The sequence below is a fragment of the Giraffa tippelskirchi genome, chromosome 11 (genome assembly GCF_054371585.1).
Source record: "Giraffa tippelskirchi isolate mGirTip1 chromosome 11, T2T-mGirTip1v1.2.pri, whole genome shotgun sequence".
Taxonomy (NCBI): Eukaryota; Metazoa; Chordata; class Mammalia; order Artiodactyla; family Giraffidae; genus Giraffa; species Giraffa tippelskirchi.
This window is the reverse complement of record NC_137285.1, coordinates 40,170,946-40,197,675: the sequence shown is the minus strand read 5'-3', so window position 1 is coordinate 40,197,675 and position 26,730 is coordinate 40,170,946. Positions and strand designations below refer to the sequence as shown.

At 35.6% G+C, this 26,730-nt stretch overlaps 1 protein-coding gene across 14 annotated transcripts in view; it reads right to left on the bottom strand.

Annotated features, from left to right (window-relative positions):
* The window catches only part of LARP1B (La ribonucleoprotein 1B), a 116,505-nt gene that overhangs the window by 53,354 nt on the left and 36,421 nt on the right, over positions 1-26,730 (bottom strand). For all 14 annotated transcript variants that reach the window (XR_014068165.1, XR_014068166.1, XR_014068167.1 and 11 more), the window contains exons 11-12: positions 24,106-24,471; positions 3,580-3,703 (exon numbers count right to left, since the gene is read on the bottom strand). Coding sequence is in view for 8 of the 14 variants with exons in the window: in XM_081538211.1 (XP_081394337.1) it covers positions 3,580-3,703; positions 24,106-24,471 (490 nt within the window). In the remaining 6 variants the exon portion in view is untranslated. The remainder of the gene's footprint in view (positions 1-3,579; positions 3,704-24,105; positions 24,472-26,730) is intronic.

The window sequence follows — 26,730 nt, the reverse complement described above, 5'->3', positions numbered from 1 at the left end:
ATTTAAATAAATAAATAAAATAAAATATACCTCATGGGACTTTAATTCTATGATGTAGGGAGGAGCATAAATTGTTAATTTTAATGTACTCAAATTAAAAAACATGAAAAATCTTATAATTATTCTGAACACCCCTAGTGGAATACCCTAAGAACATTTTTAAAGTTTAAAAGCATAAAGTTTTAAACAGTTCAAATTTTAAGTGTTTAAAGAACTTTAAAACAAGTAAGCTTCTTTTAGTATTTACAGTAATATTATTGTTATTCTTAAATTATTATAGGATAAACAATTCTGTTACTGTGCATAGGAATATTTTTTGTCATGTAACTAAAAAGTAGTACAAATACAAAATCTAATAAATTAAAACCTTCAACCTTAAATGTGAACAAAAAAATATCAACATAAATTCATAATGTACTTTTCCTTTAAAAAATTTCCAAGGTCTTTCAATGGAAAAGGCCTAGAAACAATAAGCAACTCAGTAGCAACTACAATACTGACAAAGCTTAACATTAGGCCAGCTGGCAAATAAGACAGTTAAGAATCCAACTTCATTATCACAAAACAAAGCAACAAAAGGTAGATAAAGTCAATAAACTGATAAACAGCACAAGTATCAATAAGATCCGAGTATAATTCATCTAATATATTTAAGAGATCATAGTGATATTTTAATCAAAGTATAGTTGATGCACATTATATAAGTTGTAGATGTACAATATAGTGATTCACAATTTTTATAAATACTCCATTTATAATTATAAATAATATTAGCTATATTCCCCATATTATACACTATACCCTTGTAGCCTATATCACACATAATAGTTTGTACGTCTTAATTCCCTAACCTCATAATCTCCCCCATTCCCTCTCCCAACTGGAAACCACTAGTTTGTTCTCTGTATCTGTGAGTCTGTTTCTTTTTTTGTTATATTCACTAGTTTGTTGTATTTTTTAGATTCCACATATAAGAAATATCACAGAGTATTTGTCTTTGACTGATTTATTTCAGGTAGTATAATGCCCTCCAGGTCTATCCATGTTGCTGCAAATCGCAAAACTCTTGTTCTTTTTTTATGGCTGAGTAGTATATGCACCATATCTTCTTTATTTATTCATCTGTTGATGGACACTTAGGTTGCTATAGATTTGTAGCATAGTCTTAATTAGGGATTCTGATTCTTCCAACTGGTATTCTTTCTCAAGACTGCTTTGAGTCTTGAGAAATAATCATTTGGCACCTTTTGTGCTTCCAATTTATTCTAGTTCTGTGACCAATGCCATTGGCATCTTTTTGCGGGAGAGGGGCGCTGCACTTGGTCTTCGTTGCTGTGCATGGGCTTTCTCTAGCTGTGAAGAGTGGGGGCTAACACTGTCCAGTTGTGGTGTGTGGGCGTGTCACTGTGGTGGCTTCTTTTGTTGTGGAGCACTGGCTCTAGGGTGCAAGGGCTTCAGGAGCTGTGGCTCACGGGCTCAGAGGTTGCAGCTGGTGGGTTCCAGAGATCAGGCTCATTAGTTGTGGTGCAGTGGCTTAGTTGTCCCACAGCATGGGGAATCTTCCTGGACCAGGGATCAAAACCCACGTCCCCTGCATTGGCAGGCAGATTCTTTACCACTGGAATACCACAGAAGTTCGTCATTGGTATTTTGATAGGGACTGCATTGAATCTGTTGATTGTCTTGGATAGTATGTTCACTTTAACAATATTAATTCTTCCAATCCAAGAACATGGTATATCTCTCCATCTGTCTCTGTCATCTTTCAATTTCTTTCATCAGTTTCTGACAGTTTTCCAAGTACAGGTCTTTCACCTCTGTAGGCAGGTTTATTCACAGGTGTTTTATTATTTTTAATGTAATTGTAAATGTGATGGTTTCCTTAATTTCTCTTTCTGATAGTTTGTTGATAGTATGCAACTGATATCTATATATATATATTAATTTTGTATCCTGCAACTCTACAAAATTTATTGATGAGCTCTAGTAGTTTTGATCATAGTGATAATTTTTAAATAAAACAAAGAAACCAAAAAGACTCCTCATTGCTCACCCAAGAAGGATGTAGACAACCAGCTCATTACTTTGGAAACAGTAAACAAAAGCAAAGAATTAACCATTTATTCCTTTTCCTGTTAGAACTCTATCTCAGGATAAACAGTCAATTAATGGAAATTCTCTTTACAGACGTAATCTACTAAATTAAGAAAGAATTATGAAAACAGAATTATCACTATTTTGAAGCCCCATGTGAACCAAAAGCTACAAGCAATGATTGTCAATAGTTAACACCAACAAAAAGAGAGAATCAAGCATTATGTGTCTCATGGTGTAGTTTTCGGAACAATATATGACATATTCTTGCAGAAATGTGAGCCTCAGTCTGTTCAAGCCTCTGTATCAAAATCACAATTAAAGAAAATTTAGGACCAGAAAATGGCTGGATGAAACCATGGGGATGCAATCAGCAAAATCCAGAATGTGAGATACTATACAGGGCAAACAATCTAGTTTCTACAATAAAGTTCAAGGGGAAAAAAAAAACAAAACAGTATGAACCTATATACTAAAAGAGACACATCAACATATTGCAATGTTTGGAACTTTTATGGATCCTGTTTTTTTTTTTAAAGTGAGGAATGAGAAAATTTGAACACCAACTAGATATTTCATATAAAGGAATTTTACTAACAATTTTAGTATGATTATGGTACTGGGTTATTTATGTGTTAAAATAGATGTCCTTTTCTTTTTAATAACATATACAAAAATACTTACAAATGAAAAATATGAATAATATGATTAGGAGTTTGCTTCAAAATAATCCAATGGGAGGTAAAGAGAATGAGTGGAGTCAAGATGAAATAAAATTGGCTACAAGACGATTAATGCATAGGTAGATAATGGGTACATGATGTTTCATTATATAATTTGCTCAATTTTTGCATATGTCTAAAGTTTTCCAAATTAAAAGTTTTTCTTTAATCTGCCTTCCAGGAAAACTATAATAAAATCAATTACACTTGCCTAAAATGTCAGATTCAATTTATGAATCTCCCAAATATATTTACATTTTCACACAGAGCTAAGGCCTTAAAGCAAAAGAATTATACTGATGGTATATTTTAAGAAATCAGCAAGTCACTGAAAATTTTTCCTTATTTTGCGAAGAGAAGGATTCCCAGCAAACTTAAAATCAAGAAAGACACATAAAGAACCAACCAATTCAGCTTACTTTTTAAGTAAGCATTTGGGTTTGAGCATGATCTGGTCATATAATAGACAACTCCTGGTTCACCTTTGTCATTGATTACCTGCCTGTTTACCAAGAGAAAGATGGTATTTCAACTATGTCCATTTACTACATGGCTGTGCGACCAAATTTACAATCTATATTTTTTTAAGTCTTTAAAATGTTTTGAAGTTCATCAAAGGATAAATAAAAGCTGAGTTTTAAAATTCTAGTCTTTTATCAGATACCTAAATCTTTTCCACAAATAACAAAGCAGCAAACTTTAAAAACAATTTAGAACTGCTTTAATATTATTTAGACACTTACAGAAAAGCAGACTTACATACCTTGCCTGGACTGTGAAGCTGCTACAGGAACTTCTTGGTTTGGCTCAAAAGGAAGCTCAGGTGTTAGGTTTTCAAACTGCTCTTTACTAATGAGATTTAGCTTCTTAAAGTTCTCAACTTCTTGCTAAAGTAGAATGGAGGAATCTAATTACTAAACTGGCTAAGAGAGTAACCAACAGACAATAATTGATACCAATCTCAACAAAATGAGTTTTAAAAACCGGAATTGATTGCAACAGAATAAAAAAAAGATGTTCCAATAAAGAATCTAGCATTATACTTAAAAATAATGAATATTCAGAGTCTAAAGGTGGCATCAAGAACCCTAAAATGTTATGAACATTTTATAATTAAAACATATTATAAGAACATACATTCTTATCATTAATTACTTATTGAGCATTGAGACACAAGACCATTAAGGTATTATAAAGGTTACAAAGTAATCTAATACACGTTCCCTACCCTTAAGGAATTTACCAGTTACATGGAGAGAAAGAAATGTACAAATACAAATAATATTAGACAGCATATGAAAAGTGTAATATTTGGTATAAGAATTGAGATTATAAGGGAGGCATCACAGAGGAGATGAGACAAAAGAAGCTCCTTAAATGAGAATTTAGAGAAAGGGAAAAGAATCCTAAATTAGGTACTATGAGCACAGATGAGAAGCTTGGAATAACAGTCATTTATTAGAAGATAATTCAATAAATGAGAGAATTTATTTAGAACTAGTGGCAAAAAGGCCTGATAAGGAAGTCGGAGAAAGCTAGTAGACCTTTAATACTAGTCCAAGAAGTTTCTACCTCATTTTCTAATAGGGGAAACATGTGATGGAGGATAAATCTAGATGGATCTGAAGATTCATTTCCAAACCCCTTTTATAAGCTTAGCAGCAAGGATGTTGAGTAGGTCTAAGTTGTTAGGTCTAAGGAAGAATGGGCCCATCCATGTCCCTAGGCCCCCTTCTAATTTCTGTTACATAATTACTTAGATTTTCCCTCCCCTGAACTACAAATATGCAAAACATTACAAAGGTAGAGGCCATTCTCTACTGGAAGGTCATTTGGCCATAGTGCATAAAGACTATCCAAGCCTGGCCAAAGCCGTGAGGGGAGAGGGGGAAAGAGTTGGAGCGGCTGCCTACATTGTATCACCTCTAGTTATTTTCCCCAATAAACCCTATTATCATGTCTACATCACTCAGTGCTAATATGTCCATAACCTTTTACAGCGTAACATCTAAAAAGAATGGACACAGGTAAAAGACAAAATTATTTGTCTGATGAATCAAATTAAACAACATCATTACAAAATAGTTGTGACATCTTGCTCTTAACAGCTAACCAAACAACCTTTTCCTTCTGTCTTCAAATATGAATAGCTACTTGCCAGTTCATACCATTTATGAGATCCAGTTAGCCTTTCAAAACAGGATCTATCTTTTTTCCATGAAAATGTCTTAAATGATTACTTCTCCCATACAAAATTACTTTCCCAAAAGTCTCCAATAAACTTTTCAAGCTAATTCAGAGTTATTACTCTTCACTGGCCCTTATCTTGCTACAGAGCTTGCTATTAGCAACTGTCACTTCAGTGAACATTTATTGTATGCTTCTCACATGCAGCCCAACAGGCTCTTCTGCCCATGGAACTCTCCAGGCAAGAATACTGGAGTGGGTTGCCATTCCCTTCTCCAGGGGATCTTCCCAACCCAAGGATCAAACCTGGGTCTCCTGCATTGCAGGCAGATTCTTTACCCTCTGAGCCACCAGGGAAGCTCCCTGCATCATATGCATATGTGTATTTCATAATAGAACTATAAAATTTACGTAGCAAAAACTGACAGCTCTAAAGGAAGAAATAAACAAATTTCAAGCATAACTAAAGATTTTAATACTCCTCTCTCAGTAATTTATACAAGAAAAAAAAATCTACAGGATATATAAGATTTGAACAGCCCTATCAGATAACAACCTGGCCTAATTGATATTTATAGATTACACCTAAAACCTGTAGATTATGAATTATTTCCAAGTATACATAAAATTTCCACCAAGATAAACCATATGCTGGGCCATAATATAAGTCTCAATATATTTTAAAAGACTGAAATCTAAACAAAACATTCTCTGATCTTAAAGGAATTAAATTAAAAGTCAATAAATGAAAGATATCTCAAAAATCCCCAACACTGAACTGTATCTTTAAAAATGGTAAGAAGGTTATCAATATTTTACCACATTAAAAAAAATACTTTAATCCCCCAGATACTTAGAAATCTTTAAAACATACTTCTAAAGAATCTATGAGTCAAAGAAGAAATCACAAGGGAAACTATAAAATATTTCAGACTAAATAATAAAAACACAACAGATCAAAATTTGTCAGATGCAGTTAAAGCAGTGCTTAAAGAGAAATTTATAGCTTTAAATGCCTGTAAAGGAAAAAGAAGAAAGGTTAACTAATGAACAGTATGTTTCTACCTTAGGAAGCTAGAAGAAAAACAGCAAATTATATGCAAAGCAAATGTTAAGAGTAGAAATCAGTGATACAGAAAGGAAAACAATGAGCACATAAAACAATATTGTGAGTACGAAACAATTCTCATTGTGGTTTTAATTTACAACTTTCTAATTAATAATGAGGTTAAACATTTAAAAAATTTTTCTATCAGTCACTTGGATCTCCTCTTGCAAAACCCTATCTAAGCATTTTTTAATAGGGTTCTGTCTTTGCCTATTGAGTCATAAGAATTCTCTATACATTCTAAATAATGATTTTGGCTATATATATTCCAAAATATATACTCTCAACTTGTAAATTATTTTTACCTCCCATATGGTATACTTTAATAAATATACTTATTTTTAATGATATAAAGTGCATCAACAGCTTTAGGTTTATATATTTAAGGGAAAAAGCCTTCCCTGCACTCCCATCATTGAAATATTTTTCTCAAAAAAGTTTTATTGTTTTGTCTTTCACATTTAGGTTTCTCCTCCATTTAAAGTTAAGGCAAATACAGTTTGAGGCATTGGCCAAATTTCTTTTTTTCCCCATAAGAGTTTATTTTTGACTCAGCATCATTATTTAGAGCATTCTTTCCTCTTTGTTCTACAATATAGCCACCTGTGACATACATCTTGTTTCTATATATGAGTAAATTCTTAGTTCCCTGTTCTCTCAGATTATTTACATATGTATAACCTATACTTCATTGTTCTAATTATTTAAAAATATTTTTTATTATTTATTTTGTAAAAAACCTTGATATCTGGTAGAGCAAGGTAACACTGTGCTTTTTCTTTTGAAAGTGCCTTTGCTACTGTAAGCTTTTTGCACTTCTATATAAATTTTGGAATCAGCTCCTCCAACAGAGAGGGAGAGAGGGGAAAAACATTAGGGATTGCAAAAAATTTACAGGTCAAGATGTTGAGGACTGTCTTCACAATAGTAACTGTCTTTACAATAGTAACTCTTGCAGTCTATAAAGATAGCATCTCTATTTAGATCTTTTAATAACTTTTTAATAAAGTTTATAATGTTCTCCCAAGGATCTTGTACATTTTTTGTTATGACTGAGTCCTAGTTCCTTCATATTTCTTTCATTATCTATTTTTGGCTGTGCTGGGTCTTTGCTGCTGTGCAGGCTTTTCTCTAGCTGCAGCGAGTGGGGGCTATTCTCTTGTTTTGGTGCCCAGGCTTCTCTTTGTGGTGGCTTATCTTGTTGCACAGCACAGGCTCTAGGGCACAAGGCTTCAGCAGCTGCAGCACGAGAGCTCAGTAGTTGTAGCTGCTCAGTAGTTGTAGCTCCAGGGCATTAAAGCACAGGCTCAACATTTGCGGCACATGGGCTTAGTTGTTCACGGCATGTGGGATCTTCCTGGATTAGGGATCAAACCCAAGTCTCCTACACTGGCAGAGGGATTCTTTACCACTGAGCCACCAGGGAAGCCCTCCTTCATATTTCTTCCTTCATATTTCTTAACGCTATTATAAAATACTAGCATTTTTTAATAGTTTCATTTTAAAATTTAATTTTGCTGGAAGAAATGCAAAAAGATTTTTTGATACTGATTTTTGTATCCAGCAACAAATATCTACAGTCTAATAATAATTCTAATAATTCATATTTTTAATTTCTAAGGTTTTCCAAATAACTATTAATTTCATCTTATTCTTTAAATAAATGCTTTCAAATTTTTAACATTATGTATGATGTTAAATGCAGGTTCCTTGGCAGATATTTTTATTTACATTACAGAAATTTACATCTATTTTGCAATTTCATTTTTCTAAATCATAAATGAATATTAGCATATCAAATGCTATTGCTACATGCATTGTTTATATTTTTCTCTTCTGATCTCTAAATGTGGACAATTGGTTTCCTAACATTTCCTAAAATAAGCCTCAGGTTCCTGCAAAGCTCGACTTATTAACCTCATATTTCATGATTTCTAGAAATTTCTTAGCCCTATCTCTCTTCATGTATTGCCTCTGCCTCATTCTTTCCCTGCTTTTTCTGGAACTTTAATTAGATCTATACATTCCAACCCCATTGCCTGAACCTCCTTCATACATTCCCTTTCACTCTACACTTTATCCTGGGTAATTTCTACTGACCTGTCTTTCAATTTACAAATCCTCAGTGTCTTGTCAACTCTGTCTTACCTGCTATTAAATCCAACCATTGAATTCTTAACTTCAAATAAACTTTCACTTCTTATAGGAGCTTTGTCCCTTTATTTTTTTTTCAAATCTGAACTGTTAATTTTCCCCTTCACATATTTTGAACTTCATCATTCATTAATTAAACCATGTAAACATTTATATTCTGTGACTGTTATTCTGTGCTTTGATAATTGCAGCATTCAAAGGACCTATGGGTCTCTTTCTGCTGTCATTTCGGCTATAATAATACACTTGGTAAATTATTTCCTTGCCTGCTTAGTCATTTTTTTTCTCTGATCACTTAATTTCCCTACAAAATACTTTTGGGAATATTTGGAGGAATATTACATTCTAATAATATTAGAATGAAGTCATTCTACATCAATGGGCCAAATCTGGCCTGTAGTCTGTTTTATGTAGAGCCCTCTAGCTAAAAACAGTTTTTACAATAAAATGGGTACATTTAAAAACAAAACAAAAAACCATGAAGCAAAGTATATGCTATGGAGAACTGAAATCCTAAGTACCCTGAAAGGCAGAAAATACTTACTACCCAGCCCAGTACAGAAGAGTTTGCCAACTTCTGAAATAAGTTCCTCCAGAGAGGATATAGGTATGCTTATGCCAGACAACTGTGATGATGAACAGCCTAGAACTACTTTATATTCTTAGCTCTAGTTTTTTCAGACAGAACTATATTAGGAATTTGAGCTGCAAATCTAAAATGTCTGACCATGAAGTGGCTACTTCCTACCTGCCTTCATTCAGAATCAAGACAAAAACATGCAATTTTTCTTTAGCTTCTTTACTCCTCAGTTTAGTGGTACATTTAAGATGTACCCCAGTCTCCTACTTCCTAACTTGGGTGAATCTTAGGGTTTCTCTACAGTCTCCTGCTGATGAGAATGTGAATTTCAAAACTGAGTTCATCTGATTTACTACATGCCCTCTGAATATATGCCCGTTTCTGAGCTCAGTTTCTTTTCTCTGGGATCTCATTTTCAATCTGTGAAATGAGTATACCTTATTTTTTTGTCTAACCAAGTCTAAAACATGAATAGGAGTTTGTGTAGCAAAGATGATGGAGGCAAAAGCATTTCAAGGGTTTCGAGAAACACATGCAAAAGCTTAAAGATGAGAAGAGTATCTTTGGGAAACTTCAACTCCGAGTACTTACTTCAGTGTACAGAGAAAAGAGCCGTGAGATGAAGCTGGAAAAGTGGAAATATGGAGATATGGAAGAATTCATAAAATGTCAGAGTAATATGAACAAGACTACTGACTAATAGGAGGCAAGAGGGATATAACCATGCCAATATTCAGGGGCCACAGTCCCAATCACCAAGATGGGAATCATAAATCAACTGGGGACTTCTGTTAAGTTGGAGAAGGTAAAGGAACAAAGAAGCGGGTTCTGAATGGAGAAACTTGGTTTGGGGCATGTTGTTTTTTAAAGAACTCTACGATAAATATGATGAAATGTCCCAGGAAACAGCTAGAGCCACTGTATCTGAAATTCAGGGTCAAAACCTAATTTAGATAAAAAAGAGTTGGGATTAAAACAACAGTGGTAATACAGTCCTGAGTAGCAAGAGTGCTTAGGGAGAGCAGTTAAGAGTAAGAATATAGAGGGCTTAAGTCATAAGCCTAGAAATTGCTGAAAATTAAGGAACAAATGGAAGATAAATGTAAATCTGACTGAAAAAAGCATGGATACAGAAGAAGGAAAAGCAAGAAAATGTGGTGTAATGGGAAAGTCAGTTTTAAGAAGTTAACAGCTTTAAATGCTTGTGACCAAGTAATATCGAGACAGGATCTTATCTACCATTTTTAGAAATAAATTAAGGATAATCTTGGTACTGTCTTCCATTTTCCTGTCTAGTCTCTTTGGTCTAAAGCCTCTCTAGTAAAATTTCTGAAAAAGAAATAGTCTGTAGCCCTCCAACTGCTCACCAGGAATCTTTGATTTTTCTAAGGACCTTTTTCTCCCGTTCTATAAAAATGACTTTTTAACTTTGTCACTCTCGACCCTTTGACCAGCTGCATAACCCTGACTCATTTCATTGAGAAGGGTAAAATCATGAGAAGAAAATTACTTTTATTACCAACTAATCTACAAACCCATCTACACTCTCATGTCTATTTCTTCCCTCCAGGTAAAGAGCCCAAAGACTTTCTTTAAAAGACCAATACTTCTATATCAATTATTCTCAACTAGAGGTGATTTTGTGCACATAACTCTCTTCAAGGTACATTTTTAAAAATTGTCATGGGGGTGGGGTACTTCTGGTATCTAGTGGGTAAAGGCCAGGGATGATGCTAACCATTCTTTGTTGCACAGGACAGCTTCCATGAAAGAACTCTCTGGTTCAAAATGTCAACAGGGCCAAGGCTGACGAATTCTAATCCACATGCTCTGAATCTTATCCAATTTCACAGTCTCAAGAATTTAGCTCCATTTTCTATTTCCTTTTATATCCTCAACCCTCCCATTCCACTGGCCCATTCCCATAACCATATAAAATGTTGCAGTGCTTTCCAATCTTTAAAAATATATTAATACACAAATACACACACACAAAACTTTGACTCATCTCCTTTTGTTGCAGGGAAAACCAATTCTGTTTCTTTGACTTGCTTTTTGTTTCTTTTGTTACTACAATCATACATAAAATGGCCTGCCTCAGAGGACCCTGCCCCACTGCCTGACTGTTAAACTAAAGAGTCTTTGTTCAGCTCATAGAGAGATAGTCTCCCCTGTCCACCCGTAAATAGCTACAACAAAAAGAACAGATTAACACATCCCTTCCAAAGGATGACCCTTCCAGGAGATGTTTTGCAACACTGAAGACTCTTTTTACTTGTCTTCCTCACTGCCTCTCCCTCCCTATTCTGCCTTTTGACTTTAGTTCCTCATTGCTTCTCTCTCTCTGACGCTATAAAAGAACCTGGCATCCAGATCCAGTAACAAGATGCTTACTTTGGGACATTAGTCTGCCATTTTCTCTGTCAGCTGACTTTCCAAATAGGCGTACTCCTTGCCTCAACATGTCTCGGGGATTTATTGGCATGTTGTTCAGCGAGCTGAGCAAGTTTGGACTCAGAAAAACTTTTAGGCACTGCCTTCATATTATATTGCTAATATAATATTCAATACTTACATATATCTGAATGTATATTCAGACCCTAATGCTGGGTAGGATTGGGGGAGGGAGGAGAAGGGGACAACAGAGGATGAGATGGTTGGATGGCATCACCGACTCGATGGACATGGGTTTGGATAGACTCCGGGAGTTGGTGATGGACAGAGATGCCTGGCGTGCTGCAATTCATGGGGTCGCAAAGAGTCGGACACGACTGAGCGACTGAACTGAACTGAATGTATTACATTCTTCCACTTGTCATTTCTTCATTCAGGCTTTTCCCTTAACTGTTCCACTGTGATAACTCAGCAAGTTTCTTATTTCCTATTTATGAAACAGCTCATAACTAAATTCAATGGTCAATCATGGAAGTTATCTATTATCTAGATTTTCTGGACTAATTATCTCCATCCACACTTTCACCAATGTTACCATTCTGAAATACCACATTCCTAGCCCCCAGCATACAGCAGGCACTCAAACATATGTTAATGAATGAATTCCTGGCAGAGTTAACTTAAAACAAAGCTACCATACTGTATCAAGGCTGTATATCAAGGCTCTGCTTATTTAATTTATACGCAGAGTACATCATGAGAAATGCTGGACTGGATGAAGCACAAGCTGGAATCAAGATTTCTGGGAGAAATATCAATAACCTCAGATATGCAGATGACACCACCCTTATGGCAGAAAGTGAAGAACTAAAGAGTGTCTTGATGAAAGTGAAAGAGGAGAGTGAAAAAGTTGGCTTAAAATTCAACATTCAGAAAATTAAGATCATGGCATCCAGTCCCATCACTTCATGGCAAATAGATGGGGAAACAGCAGAAACAGTGAGAGACTTTTATTTTTCTGGGCTCCAAAATCACTGCAGATGGACTGCAGCAATGACATTAAAAGATGCTTGTTCCTTGGAAGAAAAGTTATGACCAACCTAGACAGCATATTAAAAAGCAGAGACATTACTTTGCCAACAAAGGTCCATCTAGTCAAAGCTATGGTTTTTCCAGTAGTCATGTAGGGATGTAAGAGTTGGACTTAAAGAAAGCTGAGTGCCAAAGAACTGATGCTTTTGAACTGTGATGTTGGAGAAGACTCTTGAGAGTCCCTTGGACAGCAAGGAGATACAACCAGTCTATCCTAAAGGAAATCAGTCCTGAATATTCATTGGAAGGACTGATGTTGAAGCTGAAACTCCAAATTTTGGCCACCTGAGGTGAAGAACTGACTCAATGGAAAAGACCGTGATGCTGGGAAACACTGAGGCAGGAGGAGAAGGGGGCAACAGAAAATGAGATGGTTGGATGGCATCATCGACTCAATGGACATGAGTTTGAGTAAATTCCGGGAGTTGGTGATGGACAAGGAGGCCTGGCGTGCTTCGGTCCATGGGGTCGCAAAGAGTCGGACACGATCAAGCTACTGAACTCGAACTCGAACCATATTTGAAGTATGTGTATTAAAATAAGGAACTGACTTGTGCAGGGGCTTTGGTTGAATTCACCAGTGAGCTAAAATTAGGTCCAATTCACTTGTCTCTTCAGCAGGGAGAAGTCAAATCAAAACCATTTCTAAAGAGAGAATGACTACGGTTGATATGGGGCCTCATGTTGAAAGGAAATTTGAGGAAGTCTTTCAGAGAAAGATATTAGGAAGAAGAATTAAAAGAGTTTTGCATTTTAAAATACAAAACACAAAAGGACTAATTATGAAAATATCAGACCCTGTAGTGCTTCCCTGGTGGCTCAGAATCTGCCAGCAATGCAGGAGACCCAGGTTCTATCCCTAGGTCAAGTAGATCCCCTGGAGAAGGAAATGGCAACCCACTCCAGTATTCTTGTCTGGAAAACTCCACGGACAGAGGAGTCTGGAGGGCTGTAGTCCATGGACTTGTGAAGAGTCGGACATGGCTGAGTTCACTTTCACAGTGCCTGTAAAGGGGAAGACCTCTACAGACTGCACTTTGATGTCATAATTTCTATGTAATGCCTGAAGTTTCAGCATTGTCTTTAAATTCCTGATCTCACCTCCATTTGTATCATTATTCCTCCACATAACCATATGGCCTTTGTTTTTTCTCACACATGCTCAGTCTTTCACAGTTTTCAAAAGTCTTAAAAGCAACTTCCCTAGTGATGCAGTGGCTAAGATTCTGCAGTCCCAATTCAAGGGTCCCAGGTCAGAGAACTAGATCCCGAATGATGCAACTTAAGAGTTCACCTGCCTCAACTAAGACCTGACACAGCCAAATAAATAAATAAACAAAATATATATTTTTTAAGTCTTTAAAACCCAGGGAGGTAAAGAAGATGAGAATGATCCTCATCTGGAGCAAAAAAAAAAAAAGAATGATCCCCATTTGAAGTTCAGAGAGGTTAATTTTTGGTCCAGAATTGCACACAGTGAAACTTTCACACAAGTTGACTCCTGGTCAAGAACAGTCCCCGGGTTTTGCCAGAGAGGTTCCCAAGTTGGTGTCCTTCTCTAGAGAGAAGAGGAACAGCTCAAGTGGTGGTGGAGACTCTCAGCTTGCCAAGTCAATATGATGCCATGTTTCTGTCTGCCAAGTGATGATGTGGCATCTGCTGGTGAATTTGTACACCACTTCCAGCTATATACCAAAGACTTCACCACAACTGAAGTTCCTCTCACCATGTGTCACAAATACAAAGACCTGCCTGTATTTGTAAGGTAAATGCAACAGAAGACAGCAAAGTCATCTACAGAGTAACAGCCATCAGATCCCCCAAGGCTTTAGGCTCCACATATTCAGAATAGGTCAAGGCAGAAGAGAACCTCTGTCCAGTCTACCGTCTCAGCAATGAGCCTGCTGATGGTCTCAGTCATCCAGCAAAACTGAGTATGTTCTGTCATACTATACAAAGGCAGGAAAGCCAAGGAGAACTCTGGAAACTAACACATAGACCTGTGTTAACTTCACATAATCCTCAAAGAAGTCCTGGGCAAAACTGACATACGACAGCAAATGCTATAAGCCTAAAGATGAGATTGACTGACTGCCCAGTGTAATTCAAAAGCTTCTAATTTGAAGATTCTTCCTGAAATGCTAGAAACAAAGGCATGAGCACGTTTAGGTTTCCACACAAACAACTTGGACAGAGGGGATAATGACTGAAGAACAGGTTGTGGTGGTTTCTCTCCTTTGTTCTGCAGTTTCAAACTCAAGATTTCTCATTAGGGAGAGATATCATGAGATATAGTAGACTGGACAACTCTTGACCCTCACAAGCCCAGAAGCCAGCCAGCAATATGAGTGACAAGATGCAGAAGCCCAGCAGCCTCTCTCTTGGAAGAAAGCCCTATCTTTAAGTCCTCTGTTAATAAAGCCTTCAACAATATAGAGCTTTACACCACCACCCAAAGGAGACTGCTGAACAGGAATACAAATAGCTGTATGCAAAAAACGAGAACAGGTTCAACATTACACCTGAAAATAACACAATATTGTAAATCAACTATACTTCAAAAAAATTAAGTTTAAAAAAGTGGGGGAGGGCCAATCTAACCTTGATTTTAGCCCAAGAACAACCTGGTAGCTCCAAGAAGTAAATAACTCATCTTTGGTTTACCTCTTCCCACACATTCCCATTCATGCTAGTCTGTTCTTTGCATTGTCATAAAATATGCCACATAAGAAAATGTGTTATACGTACATGTGCAACTTGCTCAGAAAACTAGTATGTAAAAGCTACTAGAAACATAACACTGTTAGCACATTGGAAACCCTGTGTATTTTATTCCCTGCAGAAACAACTCAAATCCAGACTTACATGATAATTATTCCAGACTTTTTATATGTATGATTGTACATATTTCTGAAAAATGCATGTTTGAATTGACTTGTTCTCAAGAGTTTTATGGAATCATAGTCTGTAAGCAACTGAACTTATTAACTTCTTGTACTCAGCATTGTTTTCTAGACTAATAAAGATGTGTATTACCTGCCACTCATTTTTACTACAATATAGTATCACATTGTTTACTGTACCACAGCATATCCAGTCAATTGCTGCTGGACATTTTGGTTATTTCCAATTTGTGAATATAATGAATAATTTTGCTATACTGTTATATATTGTTCCTGATGAACATTTCTTGGGTTCTGCTAGGTAAGTACTCTTTAATACATACATACTGAAAATCACAATTTAGAATTTTCCAGTAGCTACATTAAAAAGGTTTTTTAGGGACTTCCCTGGCTGTCCAGTGGTTAAGACTCCAAACTTCCAATGCAGGGGACACAGGTTCAATCCCTGGCTGGGGAACTAAGATCTAGTGTGCTGTGTGCTACAGCTTAAATAAAGTTTTAAAAATAGTTTTTAAAAAGGTTTTTTAAAAGAGCAAATATTTTAATATTTTACCTATTATTTCAGTGTGATTATTTTAAAAACTGAGATTTTTTACATTCTTTTTTCTTACTAAGTCTTTAAACTGTACATTTAAAGCACATCTCATTTTAGACTATCCACATTTTGAGGACTCAATAACCACATGTGGTTATAACAGCTACAATGTTTGAACAATGCAACCCAATGCATATTGAGTAGAGATGGTAAGCCTAGGGTACAGTTTTATATTTGGCATTACCACAGACAGATTAATGAAGTTCTCCTTCTAAATACTCCCAAACACTTGTGCCTGATGTTTTAACTTTGCTAATGTGCTTTTTACAATGAAATTTTAATTTGTATCTTCTTTATTACTAACTTTGAAGACCTTTTCATGATTTCAATCACTTGGACTTCCTCTTTTGTGAAACATTTGTTCATGTCTCATAACTAGTTTTTACTGACTCAGTGTTTTGTTTTTTTTTTGACTTCTATATACATTTGTTTTATAATTCCTATCAAATCAGGAATGGGAACCATCTCTTCTTCACTTTGTGGACTATGTATGCCCTCTTTTTGATGTTTAATGAAAAATCATTTTTTTTAATTTACCAATCTTGTCATTTAAGATTGTGATTTTTGAGTCCATTCAAGAAACTCTTCCCTACTCTGAGTGCATTAAGACCTTTTACTGTTATCCACTAGTACTGTTTTTGCCCTTCACTGAAACAGATATGAATGACACTGTAAGCCATTAGTCTGTAATTTCACTTTTTCCCCCAAACAACTTTTCCAGCACTATTTATTAAAAATCAGCTCTCTTGGATACATAATCCTGTCATTTGCCAAGTGTGCACAGATGGATCCAACCGTTTCTGCACTTCCCATTCCATTCCTATAGTCTATCTCATACCTTTAATTTAATAAATCATACTTTTAATTTAATAAAAACAAGTTGCCTTGCTTTTAGGAGTGTGATGAGTTTCCTGTCCCTTACATTTCCATATAAATTTTAGAATCAGTTTATAAAATTCCTTAAAAAAATAAAAAACACTGTTGAAATATTTATTGGAATGTAATTAATCTTTCAATCCATTTGGGGAAAATCACCTTCTTTATCACATTGGTTTTTCAAACATGAACTTTGGTATTTCTCTCATTTGTGTCTTCACTAAAAACTTAAAAAGTATTCTAATGCTCTCCTTAAAAGTGTGATGCATCCTTTTAAAGATCTACCTTATACTAGACAGAAGGGTCTCTCATAGATGTACAGATCCCAATCTCCACAACATGTAATTACATTGACTACATGGCAACAAGGACTTTGCAGAGGTAATTAAGATTTTCTGAGTGATCTTATTATGCAGAAAACTTTCTCCAACTATAGGCAAAAGAGATGTGGCAAGAAAGATTCAAAGTAGGGTTCCACCAATTGCTGCTAATTTAAAGAGTGACAGTGTAATCTGACCAAGAACACAGGTGGTCTAAGGAAGTTGAGAGGCACCAGTCTGCCAAAATGTAAATGAAGGACCTCAACCCTATGTGGAGCCACAAAGAACTGAATTCTGCAAACTATCTGAATGAACTTGGAAGTAATTTCTCACATAAAAGTATAGATAAGAGCCCAGGATTTTTCGTGTAGGCTCAGAGTAGAGAAACTGGTTGAGCTCACTTAGACTTCTGATTTACAAAATTAAATGATGAACACATGTTGTTTTATAGCTGCCAAATTCACAGTAATGTGTCATGCCTGCCATAGAAAATATATAGATTCTTTCATGGTTGTTTCACATTATCATAAAATAAAATCTTAAAAGACTGTCATTCGTATTTTCATTAATTCCTCATTCATGTTCTCTTCAGGTGTTAGTATCAAGGTTATGCTCTTTCCATAAAATGAATCAAATATTTCCTCTTTTCACCTCAGCTATTCAACAAATATTTGAGTATTTACTATTAGTCACTGGAAAGCATGGCTGAAATTATTTCAATTTTAGAAGAACTTGCTAATAAACGTAAGTTAAATCAGAGTTTGAAGATTATTTAAAATGGTGTGTAGCAACTTATATTCTTTTCTAGTCAGTTCTGGTAACTTACATATTTTTCTAGAAAATTTGTCTTGTTTAAATTTAAATGTTCAAATTGTAGGTCTGAAGTACTTTTAAAAATAAAAATTTCTCCATAATCAGTAAGTACACCCCCCCTTTCACTGCAGCTAAAAATGCACGTTTTCCTCTATTTTGTCTTCCTAAGTGTAATCTTAGTCTTCTCAAATAATTGTATGATTAAAACTTCTTTTAGATCTAATTATTTCTTTCCATATACTTTTATGGAAGTTTCACGCTAGTAAAGTAATGCTCAAAATTCTCCAAGCCAGGCTTCAGCATTGTGTGACCTTCCAGATGTTCAACCTGGTTTTAGAAAAGGCAGAGGAACCAGAAATCAAATTGCCAACATTCGCTGGATCATCGAAAAAGCAAGAGGGTTACATAAAAACATCTATTTTTGCTTTATTGACTATGCCAAAGCCTTTGACTGTGTGGCTCACAATAAACTGTGGAAAATTCTGAAAGAGATGGGAATACCAGACCAGCTGACCTGTCTCTTGAGAAACCTGTATGCAGGTCAGGAAGCAACAGTTAGAACTGGACATGGAACAACAGACTGGTTCCAAATAGGAAAGGGAATACGCCAAGGGTGTATATTGTCACCCTGCTTATTTAACTTATACACAGAATACATCATGAGAAATGCTGGGCTGGATGAAGCACAAGCTGGAATCAAGATTGCTGGGAGAAATATCAATAATCTCGGATATGCAGATGACACCACCCTTATGGCAGGAAGTGGAGAAGAAGTAAAGAGCCTCTTGATGAAAGTGAAAGAGGAGAGTGAAAAAGTTGGCTTGAAGCTCAACATTCAGAAAACTAAGATCATGGCATCTGGTCCCATCACTTCATGGCAAATAGATGGAGAAACAGTGGAAACAGTGGCAGACTTTATTTTTCTGGGCTCCAAAATCACTGCAGATGGTGATTGCAGCCATGAAATTAAAAGACACTTACTCCTTGGAAGGAAAGTTATGACCAACCTAGATAGCATATTGAAAAGCAGAGACATTACTTTGTCAACAAAGGTCCGTCTAGTCAAGGATATTGTTTTTCCAGTGGTCCTGTATGGATGTGAGAGTTGGACTATAAAGAAAGCTGAGCACCAAAGAATTGATGCTTTTGAACTGTTGTGTTGGAGAAGACTCTTGAGAGTCCCTTGGACTGAAAGGAGATCCAATCAGTCCATCCTAAAGGAGATCAGTCCTGGGTGTTCATTGGTAGGACTGATGTTGAAGCTGAAACTCCAATACTTTGGCCACCTGATGTGAAGAGCTGACTCATTTGAAAAGACCCTGATGCTGGGAAAGATTGAGGGCAGGAGGAGAAGGGGACGACAGAGGATGAGATGGTTGGATGGCATCACTGACTCAACAGACATGGATTTGGGTGGACTCCGGGAGTTGGTGATGGACAGGGAGGCCTGGCGTGCTGCGGTTAATGAGGTCGCAAAGAGTCAGACACGACTGAGCGACTGAACTAAACTGATGCTGGGAAAGGTTGAAGGTGAGAGAAGAAGGGGACGACAGCAGATGAGATGGTTGGATGGCATCACCGGCTCAATGGACATGTTTGAGTAAACTCCGGGAGTTGGTGATAGACAGGGAGGCCTGGCATGCTGCAGTCCATGGTGTCGGAGAGTTGGACACGACTGAGTGACTAAACTGAACTTATGGAAGTTTATTTTGCTAATTTTTGTAACTTCATGAGTAATTTCTAACTTCTAGCTTTATAAAAGCTATAGTAGATTCTATTAATATTATTGTTCACAGCCCAGATTTCCTAGAAAGGATCATGTAATTGTCTTTCATCTCATTTGAGCATATACAACTCCAGCCCATACATTTAGCCATGTGATTTGTCTTAGCCAGTGGAATGTGAGTAAATATACACAAAGCACACAAAAGCAGCAATTTTGAACACAATAGTACACTTTAGCTCATCCTCCTGTTCACCCCATCTGCTATATGAATGAATGAGCAAATGCTGTATAAGGGCTCCTCTTTCAGAATGAAGACCAATCGAACAGAACCAAACACACACACACACACAGTTGCAGGAGCCACTATCAGGCAGTGTGAGAAATTTTTAAGGCTTTGAGCCTTGGGGGGAAGTTTTTATACCGCAAAGATAATAATGGTGATTGGTTTATTGATTTCAAGCATTTTACCTAATATTTGCGTTTAAGTCTCTCTAGGTGCACCTTTAAAATTTCGCTAACATTTCACTTAGATTTTCTAATTTTCACTATGATTTCTTCCTTGGTGAGTTATTTAAAATATAGCTTTGTTACAAAACAAAAAGGGTTTTATTTCTATTATTAAACACTAAATTATTTTAATTCTAATGTGTTTTATGCATTATTATGTTTTATGTATTATGTTTAAAAATTTGCTATATCTGCAGTTGCTAGGTACAGAGTTGTTTATCAAATTATTCTTTTTAAATTACTTGAACATTCCTTATTTACTTGGGAGGTAAATTAAGTGACTATGACTGATTTGTTCTATTAACTTTTTGCTTCACATATTTGAATATTCTGCATTAAATATATCAAATTTTAAGTTACACTTTTCTGATGAATTTCTTCACTTTTAATCATTATTTAAAAAGACACCCTCTAGCACTAGTAATTCTTTTTGTCTTCAAGTCTACTTTGTAAGCTTATTCTGTCTGATATTAATATATGTACAACACTTTTTTTCTCTACTTTTTATATATTTGATAAGTGGCTGGGTTTCTTTTATAACTTTCACCTTTAATTGGGGTAAAAAGAAAACCAAATAACAAAATTTACCATCTTAACCATCTTTAAGTGTATAGTTCTGTAGTGTTAAGTATATTCACCATGTTGTAGGACAGATACCAAACTTTAGTAAGCAAAATTGAAATTCTATTCCATTTAATAGCTCCCCATTTCCCCTCACCCCATAACCACCACTCTTGTTTCTATGAACTTCACTATTTTAGTACTTCATATAACTGCAATCATACTGTATGTCTCAGTGACTCATATCACTTAGGATATCTTGACTATCGATGTAGTAGCATGTGACAGATGTCCTTCTTCCTTTTGAATGTTGAATAATATCCCATTGCACATATACACCATCATTTTGTTTATCCATTCATCTGATAATGGACATTTTGGGTTGTTTTCACTTTTTAGCTACTGTGAATACTCCTGCTCTTTAGTTTTGTAACTGTCATACTGTTTCCCGTAGGAGCTATACTATTTTATGTTTCCACCACCAATGCAAGGTTTCAATTTCTCTACACCCTCTCCAACAAATTTTCTGTGTTTTGCCTTTTATTTTGAAAGTAGCCATCCTAATTAGTTTGAGGTACTAACTCATTTGATTTGTATTTCCCTTGTTGAGTAATGATGCTGAGCATACTTTCATGTGCTTATTGGCCATCTGCATATTATTTTTGGAAAAACATCCATTTGAGTCCTATGACATTTTCTAAACTAAGTTATTTTGTTGAGTTGTTGGGTTTCTTTATACATTCAATAGTATTAACAACTTATCAGTTATGTAAGCAAATATTTTGTTCTACTTTGCAGACTGTCCTTTCATCCTGTTTTGTGTCTGTTAATACACATAAGTTTTTGATTTTCACGAATTCCAACTTGTCCATTTTTGTTTTTTTCACATGTGCTTTTGGTGTCATATCCAAGAAATTACTGTCAAATCAAACGTCCCAAGGCTTCACTCCTATGTTTTCTTCTAGAGACTTTGGGTTTTAGGTTGAAGTCTTTAATCTGTTATTAAAATTTTTAGGTATTATGGTGATACAGTAAGGGTCCATCTTCATTCTTTTGCATGTGAAAATTCAGTTTCCCCAACACCATTTGTTGAAGAGGTTGTCCTTTCCCCATTCAGTGGTCTTGGCATTCAAGTTCAACATCATTACACCATAGAGTCAACTCAAGGGTTTGTTTCTGGGCTCTATAATTCCATTTGTCTATGTCTATCTTTATGCCAGCAACACACTGTTTTGATGTAAACCACAGTAAGTACCTGATCACAAATTATGATAAACGTGAAAAGAACAAGGTGCTATTGGATTAGGCTATAAGGGAATGCCTGTGAGAAAGTCACAGTTATAGTGAGATAGAAAGTGTAAGTAAGAATGAACCATGCAAATAACAGATAAACCATATTCTAGGAAAAGGGAATAACAAGTGTCAAGGATATGAGATGGGAAAGAATTTGGTATATTTGAGGAACTAAAAAAAGTGTTTATAGTATTTATACAAGAGAACAATTACAGATATATAGGCATGTATCTGATCATAGAAGGTAACATGTGGGCCTTGTTAAGTAATATGGAATTTACCTGAAGTTCAAATGGAGTACCTAACATGGTGTCACATACACACAGTAGGAGTAATAAATAATAAAATAATTGATTTCTCTCCCTCTATACAGACCCACAGAATAAGTACAATTCTAATGAGAAAGTATATACTGAGCACAGAATTAGAGAAAAGAGGAATAAGTTAAACAATAGGGATTAAGTAAGACATAATTATGAACAGACCCATAATGCTTAAGAACCATATAGCCAAGACTACTTTCCCTGGACTAATATTTTTTGGCTAAGGCAACAGATGAGGTAATTGAATTTAACTACTGCTGTCTACATTTTCAAGCAAATAGTCACCTACCAAGAGTATATGTTTCAAGGTGACTTGAAATTTCATTATCTGGACCTCTGAAAATATCTTCTCTTAAAACCAACATTATACACAGAAGTTAGGTCCTTCTGGTGAGTTCATAATGTTTAATCCATAATTCATTATCCATTTTAACAAATATGAATTGAGCACTACTTTGCATCAGGAACTGTAACAATTGTGCTACAACTGGAGATATGGCTGTACAAAAAACAAGACAAAAATCCCTATCCTCACAGATCTGACATTCACGTGATCAAAAGTACAATACACACAAGAGTAGATGGTGAAGAACGATGCAGGATAGAGGAATAGGGAATGGAGGTAGGGCAATCTTAACCTATTGTAAGTTTATTTTCTATCTCTTTCTGTTCCCAAAAGGATTTAAGTTAGATGTTACTTATAGAACCCAAGTATCACAAATAATGTAACAATTCTAATACAAGTTAAGATTTCAACCAAGAAACTTTATAAAAATATACTTCCTTTCCCATAGCAGTAGGACTGTGAGAACTGCTCAGGTTCCAAGTTACTGACAAGCTACCATATCCTGAGGCAGGATCTTCAGAAAGGCAGTGGCTAGACAAGAGGATAAAAGCAGTGATGGAAATTCCAGGAAGAAGCACTGAGAAGGAAAGCATACTTCTTGATGATATGAAACTTCACAGACAGCCAGTCCCTTCTGTCCAACCATGAGTTGGCTGGCTTTTCTGTCTAAAACTCTATTTCTAAAATCTCTTTCCTATTTGGCATATTATACAACTTTTCCTCATTACTCTAACCTCAAAACAAATATTTATTTTGGGGGAATTTTCTAATCAATTTAATGGCAGAAAAAGATCATTTTAAATCCCTATCTATACCACTGTAAGCATTATAAAAGGAATGCAGACAGCCAGTAAACTACTCTAGACTCTCATATTTTATCTTAGTAACTGGGGTAGGTACCAGGAGGTTGGGTGAAATGCAAGAAGATGAAAAACTGGAGCAAACTTTCAAACAACGGGTCCTGCAACAAAGTAATGATGGACAAGGAAAGACAGTCAGTGTCTTCTTGTCTACTTGTCAACAACAAGTTCCACTGTCATGAACATGCACCATAGACTAAGGAGAGAATCACACAAAGGGCAACGAAAGTACCTACTTTCTGAAGCCCTGCTCACACAGCTGGAGCGGTTACAGCCACATATGTAAAGAGCATATAAACTAAGCCAGTCCATAACTTTAGCTTTTATTTCTTCTAATGACAAAAGGCCTTCTTATTACTTTCACCTCAAAAAAAAGGAAGGATTTTTTTAATCAGGCAGTGCTAATATTTTTTGGTAATGAAAGCACTTATTCACTGTCATTTTTTTTGGTTCTGTTTTTCACTGTCATTTTAATAAAATAACTTTTTCAGGTTGTAAATATCACATATATTCCTAGGAATTTTTCAGATTAAATATATTTATTTATACTCAAAATTTCATAAAATAAGGTCTCAAGTTTAGGACAAACTAAGCAGCAACATGCAATCAAAACAAAGTATCAACAGAAAGATGTTGGCCATAAACAATTACCTTTATGGCTGTGTGTTTGTCTTCATCTTCTTCCATCCACAGATCCTGCTCATAATAATATAAACCATCGTTGATAACTTTAGCAAGTTCAGATGTAATTTTTGCTTGAGACATGTGGTTGCCTGTTCGATCTCCTCCAGGATGTTTTCTCATGTAAGGAGGTGTCTGAGTTACAATCAAAATCTTATTTAAATCTTGATCATCAATTTCACAATCCGAATCATTATCAGACCAATCAGATAATATGTTTTTTGGACGTTCTATTTGTTCCATCTCTTCATCAAATAAAAAATCAAGTTCTTCTTGTTCTTGTTCATCTGGAAGATATAGTTGATTTGATGCCTCTTCAGGAAGAGATGATGATTCCTAGAGGAAGGAATTGGTATTTTATATAAAAACATTATTATCACTTTTATAATAAATGTTGTGTAACAATGTTAATGTAAGTAATATCAAGACTGTTCAATAACTGGATTAACAGTCAAACGGTAAAAGAAAATCATGCCAGTATTATTCTGGCCCAATAAATAGTAAGTAATTGCTAAATACTAAGTTCAAGACTAAAAAAAACCCCACAAAGCTGAATAAAAGAAAGATTATATTAAAAACTCCTCTAAAATTAGCATGGTCCTTAGCACATTCATTACAGCATACCAACTTATTTTACAGATGAGGGAAGAAAAGGCCTATAAATGTGACATTGTTGGTCCACAATTTCAAAATTAGTCTATGAGTACAAACTAGAACAACCAAGGTCGTCTTATAGCACATCATGTGGGATCCTAGTTGCCAGAACAGGGTTCAAACCCAAGCCCCCAGCAGTGAAAGTGCAGAGCCCTAACCTCTGGACTTCAGAGGTATTCCCAGAAAAAATAAGGTCTTCAGACTTCTAGATTCAATGATCCGCCCTATTCTCAATCCTTTTGCCTCAAAATTTCATGTTAAATTCACTAACACTCACCAAATTGTTGAATTTCCACCCTCGTGAAAAATGTAAAATAGTTTACTGTTGGGTGACATTTATAAAGTCCAAATTTGTAGATTCTAGATCCTCTAAAGTCTAACTTAATGTAGATTTTCAAACTCTCAACACAAAGAAATAGATTTTTGAATGTTTTCATCTTCCAATGCCATGGTCCTGATCAATCCTTATCCTTCAGTAAATGCTAATTCACCTATCCCTGCTACTGCTAAGTCACCTCAGTTGTGTCCGACTCTGTGCGACCCCATAGATGGCAGCCCAGCAGGCTCTGCCGTCCCTGGAATTCTCCAGGCAAGAACACTGGAGTGGGTTGCCATTTCCTTCTCCAATGCATCAAAGTGAAAAGTGAGAGTGAAGTCGCTCAGTCATGTCCGACTCTTAGCGACCCCATGGACTGCAGCCTACCAGGCTCCTCCATCCATGGGATTTTCCAGGCAAGAGGACTGGAGTGGGGTGCCATTGCCTTCTCCATCACCTATCCCTAGAATAAGACAATTGTTCTCTCCAGAATTCCTATTCATGTAAATCTATATTCATTCATTTGGTCAATAATTATCTGGGTCCTCACTGTGAACTGGGTATTGTTCTAGGCAGGATAACAATAAATATAACACCAATTCTGCCCTGATGGAGCTAACATTTTAGTAAATAGAAGTTTTTATTTTTTTAAAAAAGTAAGCTTTAACACTCTGTGAATACAAATAAAAACAAAAACTGCATAACCTATTATTCACATTTGCAAAAACATGAAAAAAGTCTTAGAAAAACACCAAACTGTTAATAATGGTAAAGCAAGGAGAGAGTCTTTTATTTGTTATTTGATATCAGTTATTTATAAATTTATATTTTATATATAAATTTTTAAATAAAATATGAAGAAGAGACAAAAAAAAGTAGGGGTTAAAGAGTTTTTTTAATGTGGAGGAAAAAATGTAGATCTTAGAATAAATGAAACATGGTACAAATTTTTGTCAATGAGTCCAGGATATGATCCTCCCAAGTTATCCAGGTTCACCATGACAAATACAGAAATTAATCAGGATCTTTAGAAAATCTCTTTTTGATATACAATCTCTTTAACAAGTGGTGCTGGGAAAACTGGTCGACCACCTGTAAAAGAATTAAACTACAACACTTTCTAACACCATACACAAAAATAAACTCAAAATGGATTAAAGATCTAAATTTAGGACCAGAAACTATAAAACTCCTAGAGGAAAAAATAGGCAGAATACTCACAGACATAAATCACAGCAAGATCCTCTATGACACACCTCCCAGAGTGATAGAAATAAAAACAAAAATAAACAAATGGGACCTAATTAAACGTAAAAGCTTTTGCACAACAAAGGAAACTATAAACAAGGTGAAAAAGACAGCCTTCAGAATGGGAGAAAATAATAGCAAACAAAACAACTGACAAGGAATTAATCTCAAAAATATACAAGCAGCTCATGTATCTCAATACCTGAAAAATAAATGACCCAATCAAACAAACGGGCCAAAGAACTAAACAGACATTTGTCCAAAGAAGACATACAGATGGCTAACAAACACATGAGAAGATGCTCAACATCACTCATTATCTGAGAAATGCAAATCAAAACCACAATGAGGTACCATCTCACACCAGTCAGAATGGC